Here is a 17,108-nt window from a genome sequence, read left to right as displayed (position 1 = left end):
CGGTCTCCTGGACCGGACTCTCACAGCTTCTTCCTTTAGCAGAGGCCTTGGAACTTAACTGTGAGCGACAGATGCACACAACCAATCAGACTCCGATCTGTAACATAGAGTGATTCTGAAGCTGCCAATCCCGCCCCGCGACGTCGGAACCGCCGGAAGTCATAGTTTCTGAGGAGCCGCGCGTGAGGCGGTGACCAGGGCATTGAAAGACGAGGAACTACAAATCCCGGCAGGCATAGCGTCTCAGCGCTTCCGGCTCGCGCGTCCTGTCTCTCTCCCGGCCAGCGGCCGCGGGGACACGATGAAGCGGGAGGGTAGCGCGGCCGCTCCCGGGCGGCCGCGGGCGGGTGAGTGTCCGCGCGGCGCGCTCGGCCCGGAGCTCGCGCCTCGGGGCCGGGCGGTAGGCGCTTTGGGGTCCGCGGAGGCGTCGGGCCTGGGGGGGCGGGGCCGACTTGAGCCGGGATCTTGGGGCGTCTGTCGGTCGCTCACCCCATTGCCCCATTCTCCCCTTCTTTATTCTTTTTCCTGTGTTCATTGCGCGACGCTGGGGACCCAGTTCTCGTAGGCTCTTCTTCTGCAGCTTTTCTCAGCCCGGCTGCTGTTGACACTTCGCGCCGATCCTTCTTTGCTGTGCTTTGTAGGATGTTGAGTAGCATCCCTGGTCCCCACCCACTAGATGCCAGGAACCTCTCCCATCCCCACGTCGTGACAATCAAGTGCCTCCGGACACTGCTAGACGTCTCCTGGGGGACAAAATCCTTCCCTCTCCCTGCACACCCTGGCTTGAGAACCGGCCGTGGAGAGCGGGGAGGGATTCACAGTACACACACAATCCTGAAGAGTTGTGATAGGTGCTTGGAGAGAAGCAGGGCACGGAGAAAGAGTACTGGGCGCTCCCGAGTGGCTTGCTGAGGGAGGAGATGCCTACAGCACGAGGCTTGTCTTGGGAAGTTGCTGGAAGAGCAAGGCAGGCAGAGGGAGCAAGATGTGCAAAGGCCCGGCGCGAGAAAGGGCTTGGTGCGCCAGTAAGTGCTGGCAGAGGGGTGAGAGGCCTAGTCCACGGGGCCAGCCAGACCAGAGTGCCTGGTGGCAGGGATTGTATTGTACTTGCAAGGGAGGCTGCTGGAGGACTCAAGCACAGGGGAGCCAACCTCAGATCCAAGTCTGGTAAAGATCGGCTGTGTGTAGAGGAGAGCAGTGGGAGACTTGGCCCCCACCACTCACCGGGTCTGACAGCGTGGGCCTCGTTGCCTTGAGGCGTTGCTAGGTCCCAGCCTGCTTTGGCAGGACATGGGTGGAGGGTAGGGCTGGGGATTCCACCCTGCTTTGCTGCCACCCTTGCTTAGAGCTCCAGGCTGCCCACGCTGCCTGTCCACCCTTCTCCCCATCCCTCAGACCCCTCCTGTGCACACGCAGGCCCCCTCTCCTGGGGGCTGCCCACCCTCTGGCCTTTGCCAAGCATGTGGCCTCCCTCTTCCTCATTCCTTCTCTCTGGGACTCTCCCTTCCCACACCCCTTCCCTGCAAGCCTGTGCGGCAGGCACTGCCTCTCTATCATACATCCCTACTTGCACTGCTCTGGGCACCCACGTTTCTCCATGGAATCCCCAGCCTCGGTGTCTCAGGGTTCTACACGTTCCAGCTGCACTGTCCCCAGGAAGCCACAAGCTCGCTCTGCGGGGAAGCGGGGGTCCTGGCAGCCTGGCTGAGGGAGGTAACCAGCTGGGAAGGAGGGGAGGCCTTCCTTCCTGAGGGATCTCTGAGGAGTAACCCCCACTGTGGCTGTGTGTCACACACAGTAGATCTGGAAATGAATGGAATAGATCGGAGTCTGAAGTATTGTCTTTGCGGGCATAGGAGCCCACAGAAAAGTGCCTTTGGCAGCTTGAATGGGGCTTAGTAGTACTCCCAAGCCTCTGCCTACAGGCTCCCTAGCATCTCAAGGTCAGACTCCCATTCAGCCGTTGCCACACGCCCTCTTACCTGCACAGGGCCGGCCAGCCGGCCGGCTGCAAAATCAGAGTTTGGGAAACAGGAGAGATGTGGTTGAAGGGCCTGACCTGGTTGGATGGCCCCGGGCAGCCTGGGCGCGCGGTGTGGCTGCTCCCCGGTGCGGTGTGGCGGGGGCTGGGTTTGGTGCACCGTGGACTCCTCGGTTTGGGGGCAGAATAGGGCTTTGGCTGGCCTTGGCGTGACCCCTTGGGGGCTCTAAGTCCAGGCCTCCCAACCTCCACTTTTGACCCTCGAACAGGGGCTGCTGTGGGCGGAGGCCTCACCACCGCCGCACCTCTCGCAGCTCCTTCCAGACGGGGTTACATCCACGCCGTGTAACGGGTGAGAAATTGGAGCCCCTGACTTGCCCAAAGTCACGCAGCTGTTAGGCGGCCCAGGTGGCATTTGAACCCAGGTCTGAGTCCAGCACTTACGGCCTGACCATCGTGCTGTTCCATCGCCATAAAGAACACTTGGAGGGGTCAGTATAAGCACGTATGTGAAGTGCCAGCGAATGCCCAGCCTTGGGAAGTGTCCGCAGGACATAACTTGCTCTGAACCTGGAGCCCCATCGGCCTGGCCTTGCTGTTCGGTGGGCTCCTAGGACTTCACCAGGCCATTTGGCTGGTTATGCGGAGGTACCAGCAACTTTCAATAGATGCCCCAGGGCATCCCCGGTGTTCTGGCCCTGCCGCAGAATTGGAGAAGAAATTCGGTTTCTCCCTGCAGGGGCTTGGGGTCAGACAGGGCAGATGAAGGAGGAAGTGCTCCCGGGGGCCGGTGCTGACGGCTCATGGAGGCCTGGCGGTTGGCTGTCTCCAGGGGAAGGAGCAGCCTTGTGGACACCAGGACTGAAGGAATGTGCCATGAAGACTGTAGTGCCACGGTCTGGCCTGGAAGGGCATGGAGTGGACAGTGGAACGGGCTGGCACACGTCCAGGGCCGCCTCCGGCCTGGGACTTTGGGTACACTCCCCAAGCTTCTGCAGGGAACCAAGAAAGAGGAAGGCAGGGAGGCGGAAACGGCCAGGGCGGCCTGGAGGCGTAGCCTGGGCCCGAGGTGTCACTGGGCTCTTGGGGAGAGGCCCAGGACCTGTCTCCACAAATTTAGAGTCACTGATTTTTTCGGTCTTAAGTTTTATTTATTTAAGTAATTTCTACACCCTACGTGGGGCTTGAACTCACAACTGCAAGATCAAGAGTCACACACCCTTCCAATTAAGCCAGCTGGGGGCCCCTAGATGCACTGATTGAAGACAGCCTGGGACATGCTTCCCCGTTGTGCCTCTGCAGCCCTGGTTGGCCCAGACCCTGAGTTGGAGGAAGGGTGTGGGTGGGTAAAAGTGGCCCCTACAGCCAGGTGCTCAGATAGGAGGACATATACCCCCTTTTTCCAGAATAGTCTCCCTGCTCTGGATGTGGGCAGCCCCTTCTGGGAAGCTCTCTAAGAGCCTCCCCCCCCCCGACTGCGTCAGGTGTACACCTTGTATGCGGCCATCCAGTGTCGAGAGAGGAAGGACGGGAGGTGGCCCCGGGGGGCTTGTGGGGAGGTAAAGCCACTGCGATGGCTGAGTGGGGGTTACAGCCAGGGTGGCTGAGCGGGAAGGATGCCCTCCCTCCAGCAGAGGGGTCTGTGGGTGCTGGAGAGGTTGGTGGGGGGTGCAGGGACACAGCCCTGGGGACAGGAGGCCACGGCAGGTGTCTGGTCTGGCAACCTCGAGGCCACGCTGGATTAGGAACTGCGGGCACAAAGGGAAGGATGGAGGGTGAGGGCAGAGGCCGGGGCTGGGTGCTGGGAGGGAAGGAGGCTGGGCAGGCCTCAAACCAGGGCCTGCTGAGGTGCTGAGGGGAGCCCTGACGTCACACCTGGCTTGTTTGGGATGGAAAAGACGTGTGGAGGGGACATCAGGGAACAGCTGGGGGAGCTGTATACGGCTTTGCTATGGCAACGCGGCCTGTTTCTATAGGATTTGGCAGCCCAGCTTGGGTGTGGGCCAGGGGCCCGGCAGAGGCTGGCCCAGGGGCTGGGTGGTCTGTGAGTGACTCGGGGCTGCATCTGGTGGCCACCCAAGGCTCCGTGCCAGTCTCGGCTGAGGTGTCCTGAGCCACCTGTGCGTACCCTGGGGCAGTCACCACTAAACATGTGGCCTGATGGCATTTCCAGGGCCAGCCTACCCCCATCCCTGGCTCAGCACGTGCTGCTCAGGGGACCCCACCGGGCCCAGTGCCTGGAGCTGCTGGAGGAGCCTCCTCAAGGAGGGGCTTGGCCCTCGCAGACCCGCTTCTGCCCATCCCACTGCTCCCCGCCCCCCAGCATTTACAGCCTGCACTACCCACTCTGCTGGCTGCCAGCCACAGGGACCACAGTGGGGGACCTGTGTGCCATATTCCCAAGCGTGAGGGCCTAGCAGATCCAGTTGGCCTCCGTCCGGGGCGGGGGGGTTGGGGGGGGTAGTTCCTAAGGGAGCTGGCCTGCCCTCTGGTGCAGGCTGCCCAGAGAGCAGGGTTGGTGGGGGGCTTTCCTGAAGAGGGACTGGGGCATTATAGGTGGATCTCCACTTCCTTGTCGGGCAGGGAGTGCGCCCCGGGGCCCCAGGAGCCCTTTGGACATGGACATGGGTGGACAGAGATCCTGGGCCTTGACCCTAGGCTCAGGCAGGGGGGCTGCTCTGGCAGTGACCCTGGGCGCCGCTGTCCCACCAGCCTTACCTGAGGCAGATAGCCCCATGGCCCCCAGGACCTGCATGCGGTCTTGTCTCTTTTAGGGATAGGATCTTCGGGTCCCCCGCCTGGGCTCTGCCAAGGCACCTGGAGCAGGCAGGGTGGGGGTCTCGGCCAGGGAGGGAAGGGGAGCTGCGTGGGGAGTCCTGTCTCCCCCACCCCCCAGCAGCGCTGGGCAGGCCCAGCCCACAGCTTTTCCCACTTGGGGAGCGCCCAGATGTCTAGCCGACAGGTCCTGTCCTCCTGCTTCCAGGCCTGCTGCGGGGTGGTCAGAGGCCAACCCCGGGGGGGGGGGGGGGGGGGAGTGCGCAGCTGTGCTGTTGTTTCCCGGGTTTGGGCCCACAGGGGGACGCCAGCGAAGGCTGTTACTGCAAAACGCAGCCCCTGGGGGAGTGCGGCTGAAGCCTCACGGCACCTTGCTCACTTCCAGGACGCTTAGGGTAGGATGTGATTGTTGTGGTCTCGGGGTGCATGGCTGGGGGGACCAGTGGCCTGCAGGTCCCGCCCACCTCGGGTCCCTGGCTGAGGCCGCATGCCCACCCATGTAACTGGGGAAGCGGTTCCCTCCTTCCCTGGCTCCGCTTTGCTCTCTGGCCAGTCTGTACGCCCCCCCTCCCCCCCTCCGGGTTGTGTGTCTGCCGGCCTGGCCGCTCTGGGCTGTCAGGGGACTTTCCAGCCGATTTGCATGTTGCCCTGCGTGCCTTTCTGTTTACTTCACTCCAGAGTGAGGGAGAGCCAGACGCCTGCTCCCTCAGACTGAGCAGCAGGCACACAGGCCCCATGGGGGCTGGCGGGCTGGCTGCTGTCCTGGGGGGAGTCCCTGCTGGGGTCCCGGCCGCCGGGACCACGGCAGCCGCTCGCTGGAGCCAGCAGCCGGCCTCTGGGCCTCAGGAGCTTGCGGCAGAGGGAGCAGATGGATTGTAAAATGCAGGTCAGTGCGGGCCGGCTGTCTCCCCGCGACCCACCCCCAGCCTCCTCCTGGCATGCCCCCTGGTGCCAAGGCAGCAGCCGACCTTGGGTTTCCCAAAAGGTGAGTCCTGGAGCTCTTAAGTTGGAGCTCTCTGGGCCTCACCCCAACTGTGGTGTCCTTATCCAAGCAGGGTGGCCCCAACATTTCCTGCTTAGCACTGAGACGGGCAGCAGCCCTGGGGGTGGGGCTTCTGGACCCGCCCCAGTCACCCCTCCGCCAAGGGCCTGATACTGCCCACTCTCAGGAGCCCCTGCCACTCCCCCATGGGGACAAGGCCCCAGAGAGCCTGGACTGGAGTCACAGCAGGGCGGTGGTGGGCAGAGGGGGAGGCTTTGGCCAACGTCTTGGGGCCCCTCCCCCCCTCCTATCTAGCTGGACCCACAGGACACTGAGAGCATGGGTGGCAGGGCCCAGCGCAGAGACTGACAGCTACCCCATTGAGGCCTGAGTCTGGAAGACTTCGGGGGGTTGCACTGCAGGTGGCATTCAAAGGGGCAGGAGCGAGAGGAGACGGTGGGGAGCCGTGACGGGTCTCTCAGGAGCACGGTGGGAACTACAAGGCTCCAGATCTGGCTCCTCCCTGTAGACCCCTAGGTCGGCTTCGAGGACCACCGAGTGGCTATGGTGTGTGTGAGGCAGACATGGCCAGGTGGCTCGGTCGCCCTTCCACCTGGAGCCCCCTCCTCAGTCCTGCGGGGCCTCCGGACCACAGGCTGGGCCCTAGCCTGCACGTGCCCTTCCGCCCCATGGGAGCAAGCTGCGCCGGCCTCCCCGGGAGTCCCCGACACTGGTCGCCCTGGCCCGGCCTAGCCACAGGCCATGAGCCCACACTGTGGCCTCGCAGGGGCGCTGTGTTACCAGGGGTCTCCTGGACAGAGAGCTCACGTGTGCTCCTCCTCGCGGCGAGCCTGGCTTGAAGCTGGGGCCTTGTGGCAGGAGATGGGGTGCAGACCCCGCTGTGGACGCTGCCCCCGGGAGGGCCTCCGGGACAGCGGGCGTTGCCTGGCAGTGGAGCGGCTTTCCCCAGGCTCTCCAGATCGGGGCTGCGGGCTGGTCCCCTTTCTTCTAGTGGCCAGGCCCCCCGTCTAGGGCGGCTGGTGCTCAGAGGCCCAGGCTGAATTCCACTGGGCCCTCTCCCCACACCTCCGCCTGGTGAGTCCTGAGTCAGCAGCTGGGAAGTAAGCACACGTCCCCTGTTTCCAGGGTGGGTGACTGCACAAGGTCTGGAATCAGGGCTTTCCTCTCCTCCCCTTGCCCCAAAGGGGCTTTGTCTGTGTTATGAGGCCCCGAGAGGCCGGGCCCCAGGTACATCACCCACAGGTTGTCTGGGGTGTGGCCAGCGTCCTTCCATCCTACAGACTGGGACCGTCCAGGGCCAGACTGCACTGCCCTGGCAGTAAACAGGCAGGTGGCTCGATCCCGCCCCATGTGCCACACCACGACCCGGCCTTGGCTCCAGGGGCACCTGCCCTCCGACCCAGAGGGTCATGTAGAGCACGGCTGTGGCTCTCTGCCTCTTGGGGGAGGAGGGGGGTGGTGGCTCTTCCAAAAGGTTGGGCCTTGAAGGAAGATAGAGCTGAGTGCCAGCTGCCTGCCTGCCTGCCCCCAGGGCCTCCTCCCTTCCTTGGGCCTGTGCATACCTGGGATGGGAGGGAGGGGAAGAGACTTTGCCCGCACGGACCCGCCCTTGTTGGCATTGGTGGTGGAGAGGCCAGGGTATGCCTGGAGTGGACCAGCCAGAGCAGGCCTGGCCATGTGGCTCTGCTCTGGCCAATTGGCCCGCCTAGGCCACCATCCCCACCATCGTGCTCCCCCTCAGGAGATGCTGCCCGCGGACCCTAGATGCTTCTCTAGAGCATGAGCTCGGGCAAGAACGCCCGCTACAACCGCTTCTCTGGGGGGCCCGCCAACCTTCCCACTCCAGACGTCGCACCCGGGGTAAGAGGGTCCCTCGTGGGGAAGGGTCTCCCCTTTGTGCTCACTCTGTGTACCCGGAGTCCCCGCAGGGCCTCCAGAGCCGTCCCCTCCCTACCTGGAGGGCCCGTGCCGCGTGTCTGTGTACGCGTGCACATGACCACAGTGGTGCGAAAGCGTGTCAGCACACGTCCGTGTGTGTGTGTGTGTGTGTACACGTCCTCTCTGGGGGCCAGTGCCAAGTCTCATCTGTCCTGTCCAGACCAGAATGGAAACGACCTTCGGGCCTGCCTTTTCGGCCGTCACCACCATCACAAAAGGTGAGCCAGCCTGTGAGTCCAGGCCAGTGCGGGCTGAGCAGAATCTGGGCAGCCCTTACTCCGGCTGGGGTCTGCGGGGCACGTCCTGGTGGGGAGGAGGGGGCATTGGTGTTGGAGAGCAGGCAGGTGGGCCCCAGGCTGCCTGTCGCCCCCTCCCCCCACCTCTGCTGCTGCATCCTTCTCCCCAGGCATCCCAGGGCCTCACCCATTACCTCTGGGGGCGGGGGGGTGCTCCACCTTCCCCAGCACCCCCACGCAGCCCTGTCCCTCACGCTAGTGCCTAGCAGCCTCTGAAAGGTCGGGACTGCGGGCCATACCCGGCACGAGTAGGTGGTAAGAAGTACTCACGGGGGTCCTTTCTCTAGACCGGGTCCAGCTCAGGGCTGTGTGTCCGAGGAGGTCTTGAGGAACTCACAGCCCGGGGCACGGCCTCCGTTCCCGAGTTGTGAGGGCGTGTGGCCTCCCTCAGCAGGCCTGGGGACTCAGGGGTGGACTTTGTTCCTGAGCCATTTTGGTACTCTGCTCCTCATAGGTGGAGTCAGTTTTTAATTGCTTTTCCAGGGCTCCCTCTAGATGTACTTGACAGTGAGGCCACAGGACCACTGCACACACGTGCTCACATCGACCCCTCTTTGCCCCAGGGTGGCCCAGTCAGGGGCTCTGAAAGTGCCCCTTTTCCCTCTTAGGTGTTTTGTCCTGAGAATAAATAAACATCTCCCCTAATCTGAGCATCCCGGTCACGGCAGTCCCGCGCCCGGGGGGCAGACAGTCTCACTCTCACCCCACCCAGCAACCCCATCAGTGGCAGGGATGGGTCAGAGCTGGGCAAGAACAGTCACCTCACCTGGCCCCTCTCACAGATAGGGAAACTGAGGCCCAGTCACAGGGCAGCTGCTTAAAGCCTGAATCATAAACCCAGGCCTTTGGGGTTTGGGCGGAGCCAGAGGCCCTGGGGTGGCTACCCCAGGGCCTCTGGCTGCCGCATGGACTCCCGACCAGCACCTTCCCTGGAGGGCTGAGGAGGCCCGAGGGTGGTTCCAGGTTCTGGCCAGGGGAGCAGGTGGGAGACCAGTGGACCCAAACAGTGGGCTGCCTGTCAGTCCCCACCACACACCAGCCCGGGGCCGCAGGCCTCTGTCTCTGTTTCCTCCTCTGGGCACTGAGGACCCAGAGGACCCACCCCCGCCCCAGCGGGTTACCTTGAGGGCCAAACAAGACGATATCACACCTCCTGCCAAGCAGCCTCCACAGTAATCACTCAGATGTCAGTCTCTTGCCTCAGCTGGGCACAGGGCAGCCCCCGGGTCAGGCTTGGTGCTGGCACCTTGCAGACACAGGCGATCCTCCAGCCCACCTTCAGCCTGCCTTGGGAGTGTGACTGTCGGGGGCCTGGGGCTCCAGGCACAGAGGATTGGCCTGGGGGGCTCCCTGAGCCCGCCTAGCCCCAGGGCGTGCCCTCCCCACCTGCCTGGCCCTGGAGGGGGCTGAGGGCGCAGGGCTCTGGCGGAGGGGGGGGGGAAGGGTGAAGGGAGGGAGTTACTGGGGGCTCAGGCCAGCTCGCACTCTGGCCCTTGCCCTGCTCAGGCCCCTGCCGGGGGCAGGGTGGTTCCCAGCTGCCCATGATCCCAGCCCCAGCCAAGTGGCCCTCAGATCGAGGAGGCCCCGGGAGCGGGTGGGGACAGGAGACTTCCCAGAGGGGGTTAACCCCTATCTGGCCCAGCCCCTGCTCCCACAGGGCCCGTCCCCCCAGGGAGCCCACTTGCCCCCACGGTGGGCCAGGCGTTCCCGTCTGGACCACACTCATGGCGTCCCCACCCTCTCTTCCTGGCAGCCGATGGGACCAGCACGTACAAACAGCACCGCAGGACCCCGTCTTCTTCTAGCACCCTCGCGTACTCACCGCGGGACGAGGAGGATAGCATGGTAGGTCTGTGCCGAGCTCGCCTCTCCGCACAGCGTCCGGCCATGCCCTCCTTCCCCAGGGCCAGGTCCCAGGGGTGGCAGGAGGGGAGGCTCCGCCTCGAGGCGTGCCCTGAGCTAAGGTCTGCAGGGTCCGGTGGGCTGGTGAGGCGGAGGGCGTCCATGTCTGGACATCGTGAGGCCTACGCAACCGTGGGTGGACTTCATGGAGGAGGGAGCGGTGGGGCCAGAGGGTGCAGAGCCTGCGGGCTGGGCTGAAGTGTGTTCAGCTCCGTCTTGGAGGCTGTGGGAGCCACAGAAGGTTCTATCGAGTGGAGGCTGAGAGGGAGGGCAGGCAGGTGGAAGGTGAGCGGGTGGCTGGAAGGAGGGCGGCCCGAGCCGGGGGATGACGCACGTGCGAGTGAGACAGGGAGAGCCTCCTGCCGCTGGCTGTGTGCAGTGAGGAGGGGCTGGGGGGAGTCGGCGCTGGCTTTCAGTGCCCAGGCCGTGCGGCCAGGGTCACAGCGGCTGTTCCCTGCCTGTCCGGCCACCGGCCCGGGCCGCTGGGCGCTGGGCCTGTCGGAAGTGAGGGCCTGCCCTGGCCGAGGGGCTGGCTCGGGCCCTCCTGCCGCTCACCTCTGCCGAGCCTCGCTGTCCGCCTTCCCTCACGGGTTCTCGGGATCCTCGCTGGTGTGGTGGCCCCACAGACGCCAGCTGGTTCTCCTGTCCCCCCAGCCTCCCAGGACCTAAGCCTTCTCGTGCTGGGCTGCTAGGCCTTCGTTTCCTATTTAATATGAAGAAAACCGGTGTTTTTAATTACTCAAATGCTCTGTGTGCCAGGCGCTGCGCTAGGCCTTCTCTAAGGACAAACGTGCAGACACATTGCACCCTGCTCCCTCTGGCTCCGCCTGCTCTGACCCCTGTGACCTGTGACTCACCCATGGCTGCTGGGGAGGGGATTTTCCCCAGAGTGGCCGGGACCGGGAGGGGGCCCGCGGGCTGGGAGGGGAGCAGTGGCTCTTACAGGACCTTTACTGGGGGGGGTTCTAGGCCAAGGGTAGCGGAAGGGACAGTTCCCCCCACCCAGGGCTCCCCCAGATCCTCATCTTCAGTGACTGAGGCAGAGGCAGGCACCCATGGCTCTCCCTCGGAGAATCTTGGCCAGGGTTCAGTGGGGACCTGCCTTCCCTGGGAGCCTCAGTGGCCCGGCCTCGTGTCCCCAGCCACGGAAGCCAGACGGGCGGCCAAGCCCGAGGGGACCTGGAGCCCCCAAGCCTCTGCTGGCCTTCCCTTCCTCTGGCAGTGCGGGTGCGGAGGCCGGCCCGGGACTGGCTGATGGAGGTGCCCCCTGTGCAGCCCACATTCCCTCACGGGAAGCAGGAAGCAGGCCAGGCGAGCGCGTCCTCCTGGAATTGAATAGCAGGAAGTCTCTCCATTTACACAAAGAAAGCTGGCAGACGTGAGCGGGTGGCCCAGCCACAGGGCCGGGACTGCCGGGCCGGCAGGGGCCCGGGTGCCCCGGCGGCTTCCCGGGCACACGCGGCGGCTGACGGGTGGTCTGTCCCTGTGTGCCGCAGCCCCCCATCAGCACCCCACGCCGCTCCGACTCGGCCATCTCCGTCCGCTCCCTGCACTCGGAGTCCAGCATGTCCCTGCGCTCCACCTTCTCGCTGCCTGAGGAGGAGGAGGAGCCGGTAGGTGTGTCCGCCCCCGCAGGCGCCCCCTCCAGGGGGGGTGGGACGGCCTCCTCCCCCAGGCCCACTCTTCCCACTTCTCAGCCCTTACGGGGGTGGGGGCTACCGGGGTACCGGCTTTGGGGAGTGAGCGCGGCACCCTTGTGGGGTCTTCTGGTCTCCATCACTGCTGGAGAGCAAGCGCGCAGGGCCAAGGGTGTGGCTGGAGGGGTCCTCTCTGCTTCCGCACCCCCACCCCGCCCCCTCGACGCCCGGCACCCTCACGCTGCCCTGCCTGGTTCTAGGAACCACTGGTGTTTGCCGAGCAGCCCTCGGTGAAGCTGTGCTGCCAGCTGTGCTGCGGCGTGTTCAAGGACCCCGTGATCACCACATGTGGGGTGAGGCCGCCTGTCCCTAACGCGGGCACCATGGCGGGGCCACCCGGAGACTGTCCTCCATGTGGGCTAGGGGTGGGGGCGGCTCTGAGGCCATGCCCCAAGCCCACCCATTGTCTCCACAGCACACGTTCTGTCGAAGATGCGCCTTAAAGTCAGGTAGGTCCCTCCCCCCAGGCCTGGCCACCTCATTCCCCCGCTTTGGAAGGGCCCCACCACAGAGGCCCCAGCCCAGGCCCAGCACAGATTATGCCCCTGGCACATGGTGGCTTCTCCCTAGTCCTGCCCTTAGCATCTCTGCCATGGGGTGCTCGGGCCAGGCTCCAGACCTTGACTGGTGAAGCAGTGAGACCCCCAGCTCGGAGCTTCCTGCCCTCGGCCCCAGCCGTCTCCCGCAAAAGTGCCCTTGCCGGTGGTGCTGCCCGCCTCAGCCTCTCAGGCCCTGGCGCCTGGGCCCGGGGCTTGTTCCTTCCGGGCTCTGCCCCAGCTCCCCCCACCCCGCCCCAGACTCCTGAGTCAGCCCAGCGGCCCGCGGTCACTCTAGGTAGCCCGGCTGTGCCCCTAACCTGCGTCAGGCATGCCAGTGGGGCAGGGAGATGGGCAGCCCAGGGAGCGTGCTGTGGGCCTGCCGCATGGGGACTTGCCAGGGGACGGCCAGGTGGACGGTGGGGTCAGCATACCCTCCCCTCCAGAGAAGTGCCCCGTGGACCACGCCAAGCTGACGGTGGTGGTGAACAACATCGCGGTGGCCGAGCAGATCGGGGAGCTGTTCATCCACTGCAGGCACGGCTGCCGGGCGGCGGGGGCTGGGAAGCCTGCCGTCTTTGAGGTGGACCCCCGCGGGTGCCCCTTTACCATCAAGCTCAGCGCTCGGAAGTAAGTGCTCCCCTCGGCCCCTGGCCCCGCCTCCCGGGGGCGCTGAGAGCTGGCGCCTCCGGGGACTCACGCCCGCCTCCCAAAGGGACCACGAGGGCAGCTGCGACTACAGGCCCGTGCGGTGCCCCAACAACCCCAGCTGCCCGCCCCTCCTCAAGATGAACCTGGAGGCCCACCTCAAGGAGTGTGAGCACATCAAGTGTCCCCACTCTAAGTACGGGTGAGTGGGCGGGGGCGGGCACACGGGGGGGGCGGGGCCTCAGGCCTGTGTTCACAGTCCCTCCCTCAGCGAACCCTTGCTGAGATGGGCCTGTGCGCTAGGCGCTGGGGAGACAGCCAGGGTCCTGGGGAGGCTCACCTTAGCGGGAGCCACGTGGGCCGTGTAACGGGTGCCGTGGAGGAGAGACCTGAGCCCTGCGGGAGTGCAGAGGGTCGGGGTGGCCGGGGAGCTGGGAGGTCAGGGAAGGCGGGCCCTGAGAACTGATGCACCTGGAGGTGTGAGCTGCAGACCACTGTGAGGGCTTCGGGCAGCTGGACCGGCGGCACGAATGGGGTGGAGAGCAGGGGGGCGGTGGGAGAGGGAAGAGGCAGGACTGGGAGGCTGGCAAAGGGCGTGGAAGAGCCTTCAAGAGCTTTGAGCGGGAGCGGAAAGACTAGATTTCATCCCAAAGTGGCCTGCTGGGGGCTGAGTGGGAGCAGGATGGGTGGGCGGGCAGCAGGTGTAGGGAGGTGGGGGGGCGGGGGCGGGCCCCCACCAGGAGGGCAGGTGGGCAGGGCAGCCGTCCTGTCCCTCCAGGTGCACATTCATCGGGAACCAGGACACGTATGAGACGCACCTGGAGACCTGCCGCTTCGAGGGCCTGAAGGAGTTCCTGCAGCAGACGGACGACCGCTTCCACGAGATGCACGTGGCGCTGGCCCAGAAGGACCAGGAGATCGCCTTCCTGCGCTCCATGCTGGGCAAGCTCTCGGAGAAGATTGACCAGCTGGAGAAGAGCCTGGAGCTCAAGTTCGGTGAGGGCCCTGCCCAGAGAGGCAGGGGCGAGGCCCCTCTTTCCAGTCCCTGACACCTTCTTCCTCGCCACTCAGATGTTCTAGACGAAAACCAGAGCAAGCTCAGCGAGGACCTCATGGAGTTCCGGAGGGATGCGTCCATGTTGAACGTGAGCAGGAAGGGGCCGCGTGCGGGGGTGCGGGGGTGCGGGTGGGGTGGGGACGCAGGACCACCCTGCAGCCTAGGCCCCGGCGGGAGGCTTGCCTCCCTGCCAGGGTTCAGGTGTCTGTGCGTGGGGGGGGGGGGGGGGGGGGGGGGGGGGGGGGGTTGAGGCAGCCGCCGCCACGTGGGGACGGGGACTTCGGGACCACAGTCAGCATCCCCTCTACTCATGGCCTTGGCAGGACGAGCTGTCCCACATCAACGCGCGGCTGAACACGGGCATCCTCGGATGTGAGTACAGGCCTGCTGCCGCCCCCTCGGGCGCCCCTGGGCGCCTCCGGGCCCTCACCGGCTCCTCCCGTCTCCACAGCCTATGACCCGCAACAGATCTTCAAGTGCAAGGGAACCTTCGTGGGCCACCAGGGCCCTGTCTGGTGTCTCTGTGTCTACTCCATGGGGGACCTGCTCTTCAGCGGCTCCTCTGACAAGACCATCAAGGTGAGCAAGGTCTTGCCCAAAGAGGGTGGTCTGCAGCCTGAGGGGGGCCATGCCGCCCCCTGGCTTTGGGCCGATCCTGCGGGGACCCACCCTGATCGTGGCCTCTGCAGGTGTGGGACACGTGTACCACCTACAAGTGCCAGAAGACGCTAGAAGGCCATGACGGCATTGTGCTGGCTCTTTGTATCCAGGGGTGAGTGAGGGCACGCGTGGTGCCCACGTGGAGCTGGGGACGGGAGACTCGGTGCTGCCCCCACGGACCGTGAGCTCGAGCCCGTGTGGCTACGTTCTTTATAGGTGTTAGAAGGCTTAGGGTGAGGGTTAGGGGTGAGGGTGAGGGTGTCCTCAGGTGGCTGTGTTTACCCTTCCTGCGGGGCACCCTCATCCTGGCAGGGCCACATGGTGGCACGCGGGTCTCCCTGTCCGAAGATGTCCGTTCACAGCGTGTGGTCCCCGCGCTGGAGTGCCTCGGGGAGGTGGGAGCTCAGCCACTACTCGCTGGCCTGTAGCCAGAGCCTCGGGGCCGGGACCCCAGAGTAGTCGGCACGGCTACTCCCTCACCCCCAGAGTAGCCCCTTCTCCACCTTTCCTCCTGTCTTGTGTCATGAGACTTTATGTCGCGGGCGGAAGAGGGAGAGAGGCACGCCCCCAGGCGCTGCCGCTTGGCCTCCGGCAGCGCTAATGGCTAATGGGGTAGTTACCTCGCAGCTGCTTGCCGGGCAGGCAGCAGGGGCCGGGCTTCCACCCCCAAGGTTCCCGCCGGGACAGGATCTCCCGGATCGGGGAAGCAGGAGGAGCCAGGCCAGACTGCCGGTTCCTGGTGGCTTCCCGGTGGCCTCTGCCCAGCCCCGCATGGCCGCACCAGCGATGACGGCGGCTCCTCCTGCCCTGACCCTGTGGCTCCACTCCCCCAGGTGCAAGCTGTACAGCGGCTCAGCCGACTGCACCATCATCGTGAGTGGGGCCGAGCGCGTGGTAGGAGGGGCCTGGGCCGCACCGGCCTCCCGGGACCCCGGGCACGCCGTGCCACCGCGGCCTGAGGCTTCCTGTCGTCCTTCCCGCCAGGTGTGGGACATCCAGAACCTGCAGAAGGTGAACACGATCCGGGCCCATGACAACCCTGTGTGCACGCTGGTCTCCTCACACAACATGCTCTTCAGCGGCTCCCTGAAGGCCATCAAGGTCAGGCCAGGGCTCGCGTGTGCATGTGTGGGGCGTGGGGCTGCTGGACACGCATGCCCCCGCCCACACTCACGGCCATCCCCGCAGGTGTGGGACATTGTGGGCACTGAACTGAAGCTGAAGAAGGAGCTCACGGGCCTCAACCACTGGGTGCGGGCGCTGGTGGCCGCCCAGAGCTACCTGTACAGCGGCTCCTACCAGACAATCAAGGTGTGTCCGCACACACGTCCAGTGGGAAGACTCTTGGCCTTGCCGGCGCTGCCCACACCAGCCCTGGGGGCTCAGTCTACCCTGCCCCCGTGCTTCCGGGGTGGGGAGGCCCTCAAGCACATCCTGGGTGGCGGGCGGGCCGGTTAGTGTCCAAACCCCCAGAGGCCCTGAGGGTGAGGTGCCTGGCTGGGACCGACCGGCTTGAGCTTGTCCGTAGATCTGGGACATCCGGACCCTCGACTGCATCCACGTCCTGCAGACATCTGGTGGCAGCGTCTACTCTATCGCGGTGACGAACCACCACATTGTCTGCGGTACCTATGAGAACCTCATCCATGTAAGGCGGGCACCTGGGAGCGGGGCCTGCCTCTGGGCCGCCGGTCCTCCCCAGAGCCCGCGGCTCTGACCTGCCTGCGCCACTCCCTCAGGTGTGGGACATCGAGTCCAAGGAGCAGGTGCGGACCCTGACAGGCCACGTTGGCACCGTATATGCCCTGGCGGTCATCTCAACGCCAGACCAGACCAAAGTTTTCAGCGCGTCCTACGACCGGTCTCTCAGGGTGCGTGTCGGCCTAGTGACGGTGGCAGGCTCTCGGTGGGCGGCCGAGCCCGGGCGCGCCCTCACGTTCCGTGTGCCCCCAGGTCTGGAGCATGGACAACATGATCTGCACGCAGACACTGCTGCGTCACCAGGGCAGCGTGACCGCGCTGGCCGTGTCCCGGGGCCGGCTCTTCTCCGGGGCTGTGGACAGCACTGTGAAGGTCAGTGCCTCAGCTCAGGCCTTCCAAAGGGGCTGCACGTGTGGGGCTGGGGGGGGGGGGTGCTGCTGAGAAGCCGGGAGCCAAGGGCGGGTGTGGATGGCGGGCGGTGTTGGGGCAGCTGAGACGGGACCCTTCCTCCGCAGGTTTGGACTTGCTGACAGAACCCAGACCAGTCTCGGCTTCCTCTGGGACCGCCCTAGGCCTGTCCAAAGCAGGCTGGCCGCGTGACGGGTCTCAAGGGGCGCTTGCTGCCTGCCCTGCAGAGATGGGCAGGCAGGTGCCCTGGCCAGGCAGTGCCCTCCCCACCCTGTGCCCGGCGAGCCTCCCTCTGCTTGGTCCTGTGATCGTCGCTGCCAAGACAGTGCCCAGCCCCTCCCTCTGGGTGCCAGGTACGATGCTCGCCCGGCCCACCCTCCATCCCCACCCCAGATGGACCGTGGGCCTTTTTACTCACCTTTTCTACTGTTTTTAGACTGTATATAGATTTGATTACTTCTTGATTGAAATAAAAGCTGCACAGACTGTGACTGAGTGGGGATAGT

The 17,108-nt window shown here is 65.1% G+C and overlaps 1 protein-coding gene across 5 annotated transcripts; it reads left to right on the top strand.

Annotated features, from left to right (window-relative positions):
- The first annotated feature begins 245 nt into the window (after positions 1-245).
- On the top strand, positions 246-17,093 carry TRAF7 (TNF receptor associated factor 7). 5 transcript variants are annotated; one of them, XM_039246703.1, is made up of 21 exons: positions 246-347; positions 7,501-7,619; positions 7,858-7,915; positions 9,747-9,838; positions 11,392-11,508; positions 11,793-11,885; positions 12,008-12,041; positions 12,575-12,758; positions 12,844-12,972; positions 13,555-13,772; positions 13,848-13,921; positions 14,157-14,205; positions 14,285-14,412; positions 14,523-14,605; positions 15,327-15,366; positions 15,478-15,594; positions 15,682-15,804; positions 16,022-16,141; positions 16,233-16,364; positions 16,447-16,566; positions 16,710-17,093. In XM_039246703.1, the coding sequence occupies exons 2-21, from the start codon at positions 7,539-7,541 to the stop codon at positions 16,722-16,724; spliced, it is 2,007 nt and encodes a 668-aa protein (XP_039102634.1). In that variant the 5' UTR covers positions 246-347; positions 7,501-7,538; the 3' UTR covers positions 16,725-17,093. The 5 variants fall into 5 exon arrangements, with proteins under 5 accessions (XP_039102634.1, XP_039102629.1, XP_039102633.1 ...); XM_039246698.1 differs by having other exon boundaries at positions 247-347; positions 12,844-12,978; XM_039246702.1 differs by lacking the exon at positions 246-347 and adding an exon at positions 5,029-5,151 and having other exon boundaries at positions 12,844-12,978.
- Positions 17,094-17,108: the final 15 nt, after the last annotated feature.

Source organism: Hyaena hyaena, unplaced genomic scaffold (assembly GCF_003009895.1).
Source record: "Hyaena hyaena isolate Hyena2069 unplaced genomic scaffold, ASM300989v1 scaffold_285, whole genome shotgun sequence".
Classification (NCBI taxonomy): domain Eukaryota; kingdom Metazoa; phylum Chordata; class Mammalia; order Carnivora; family Hyaenidae; genus Hyaena; species Hyaena hyaena.
This window is presented reverse-complemented; position numbering and strand designations above follow the sequence as displayed.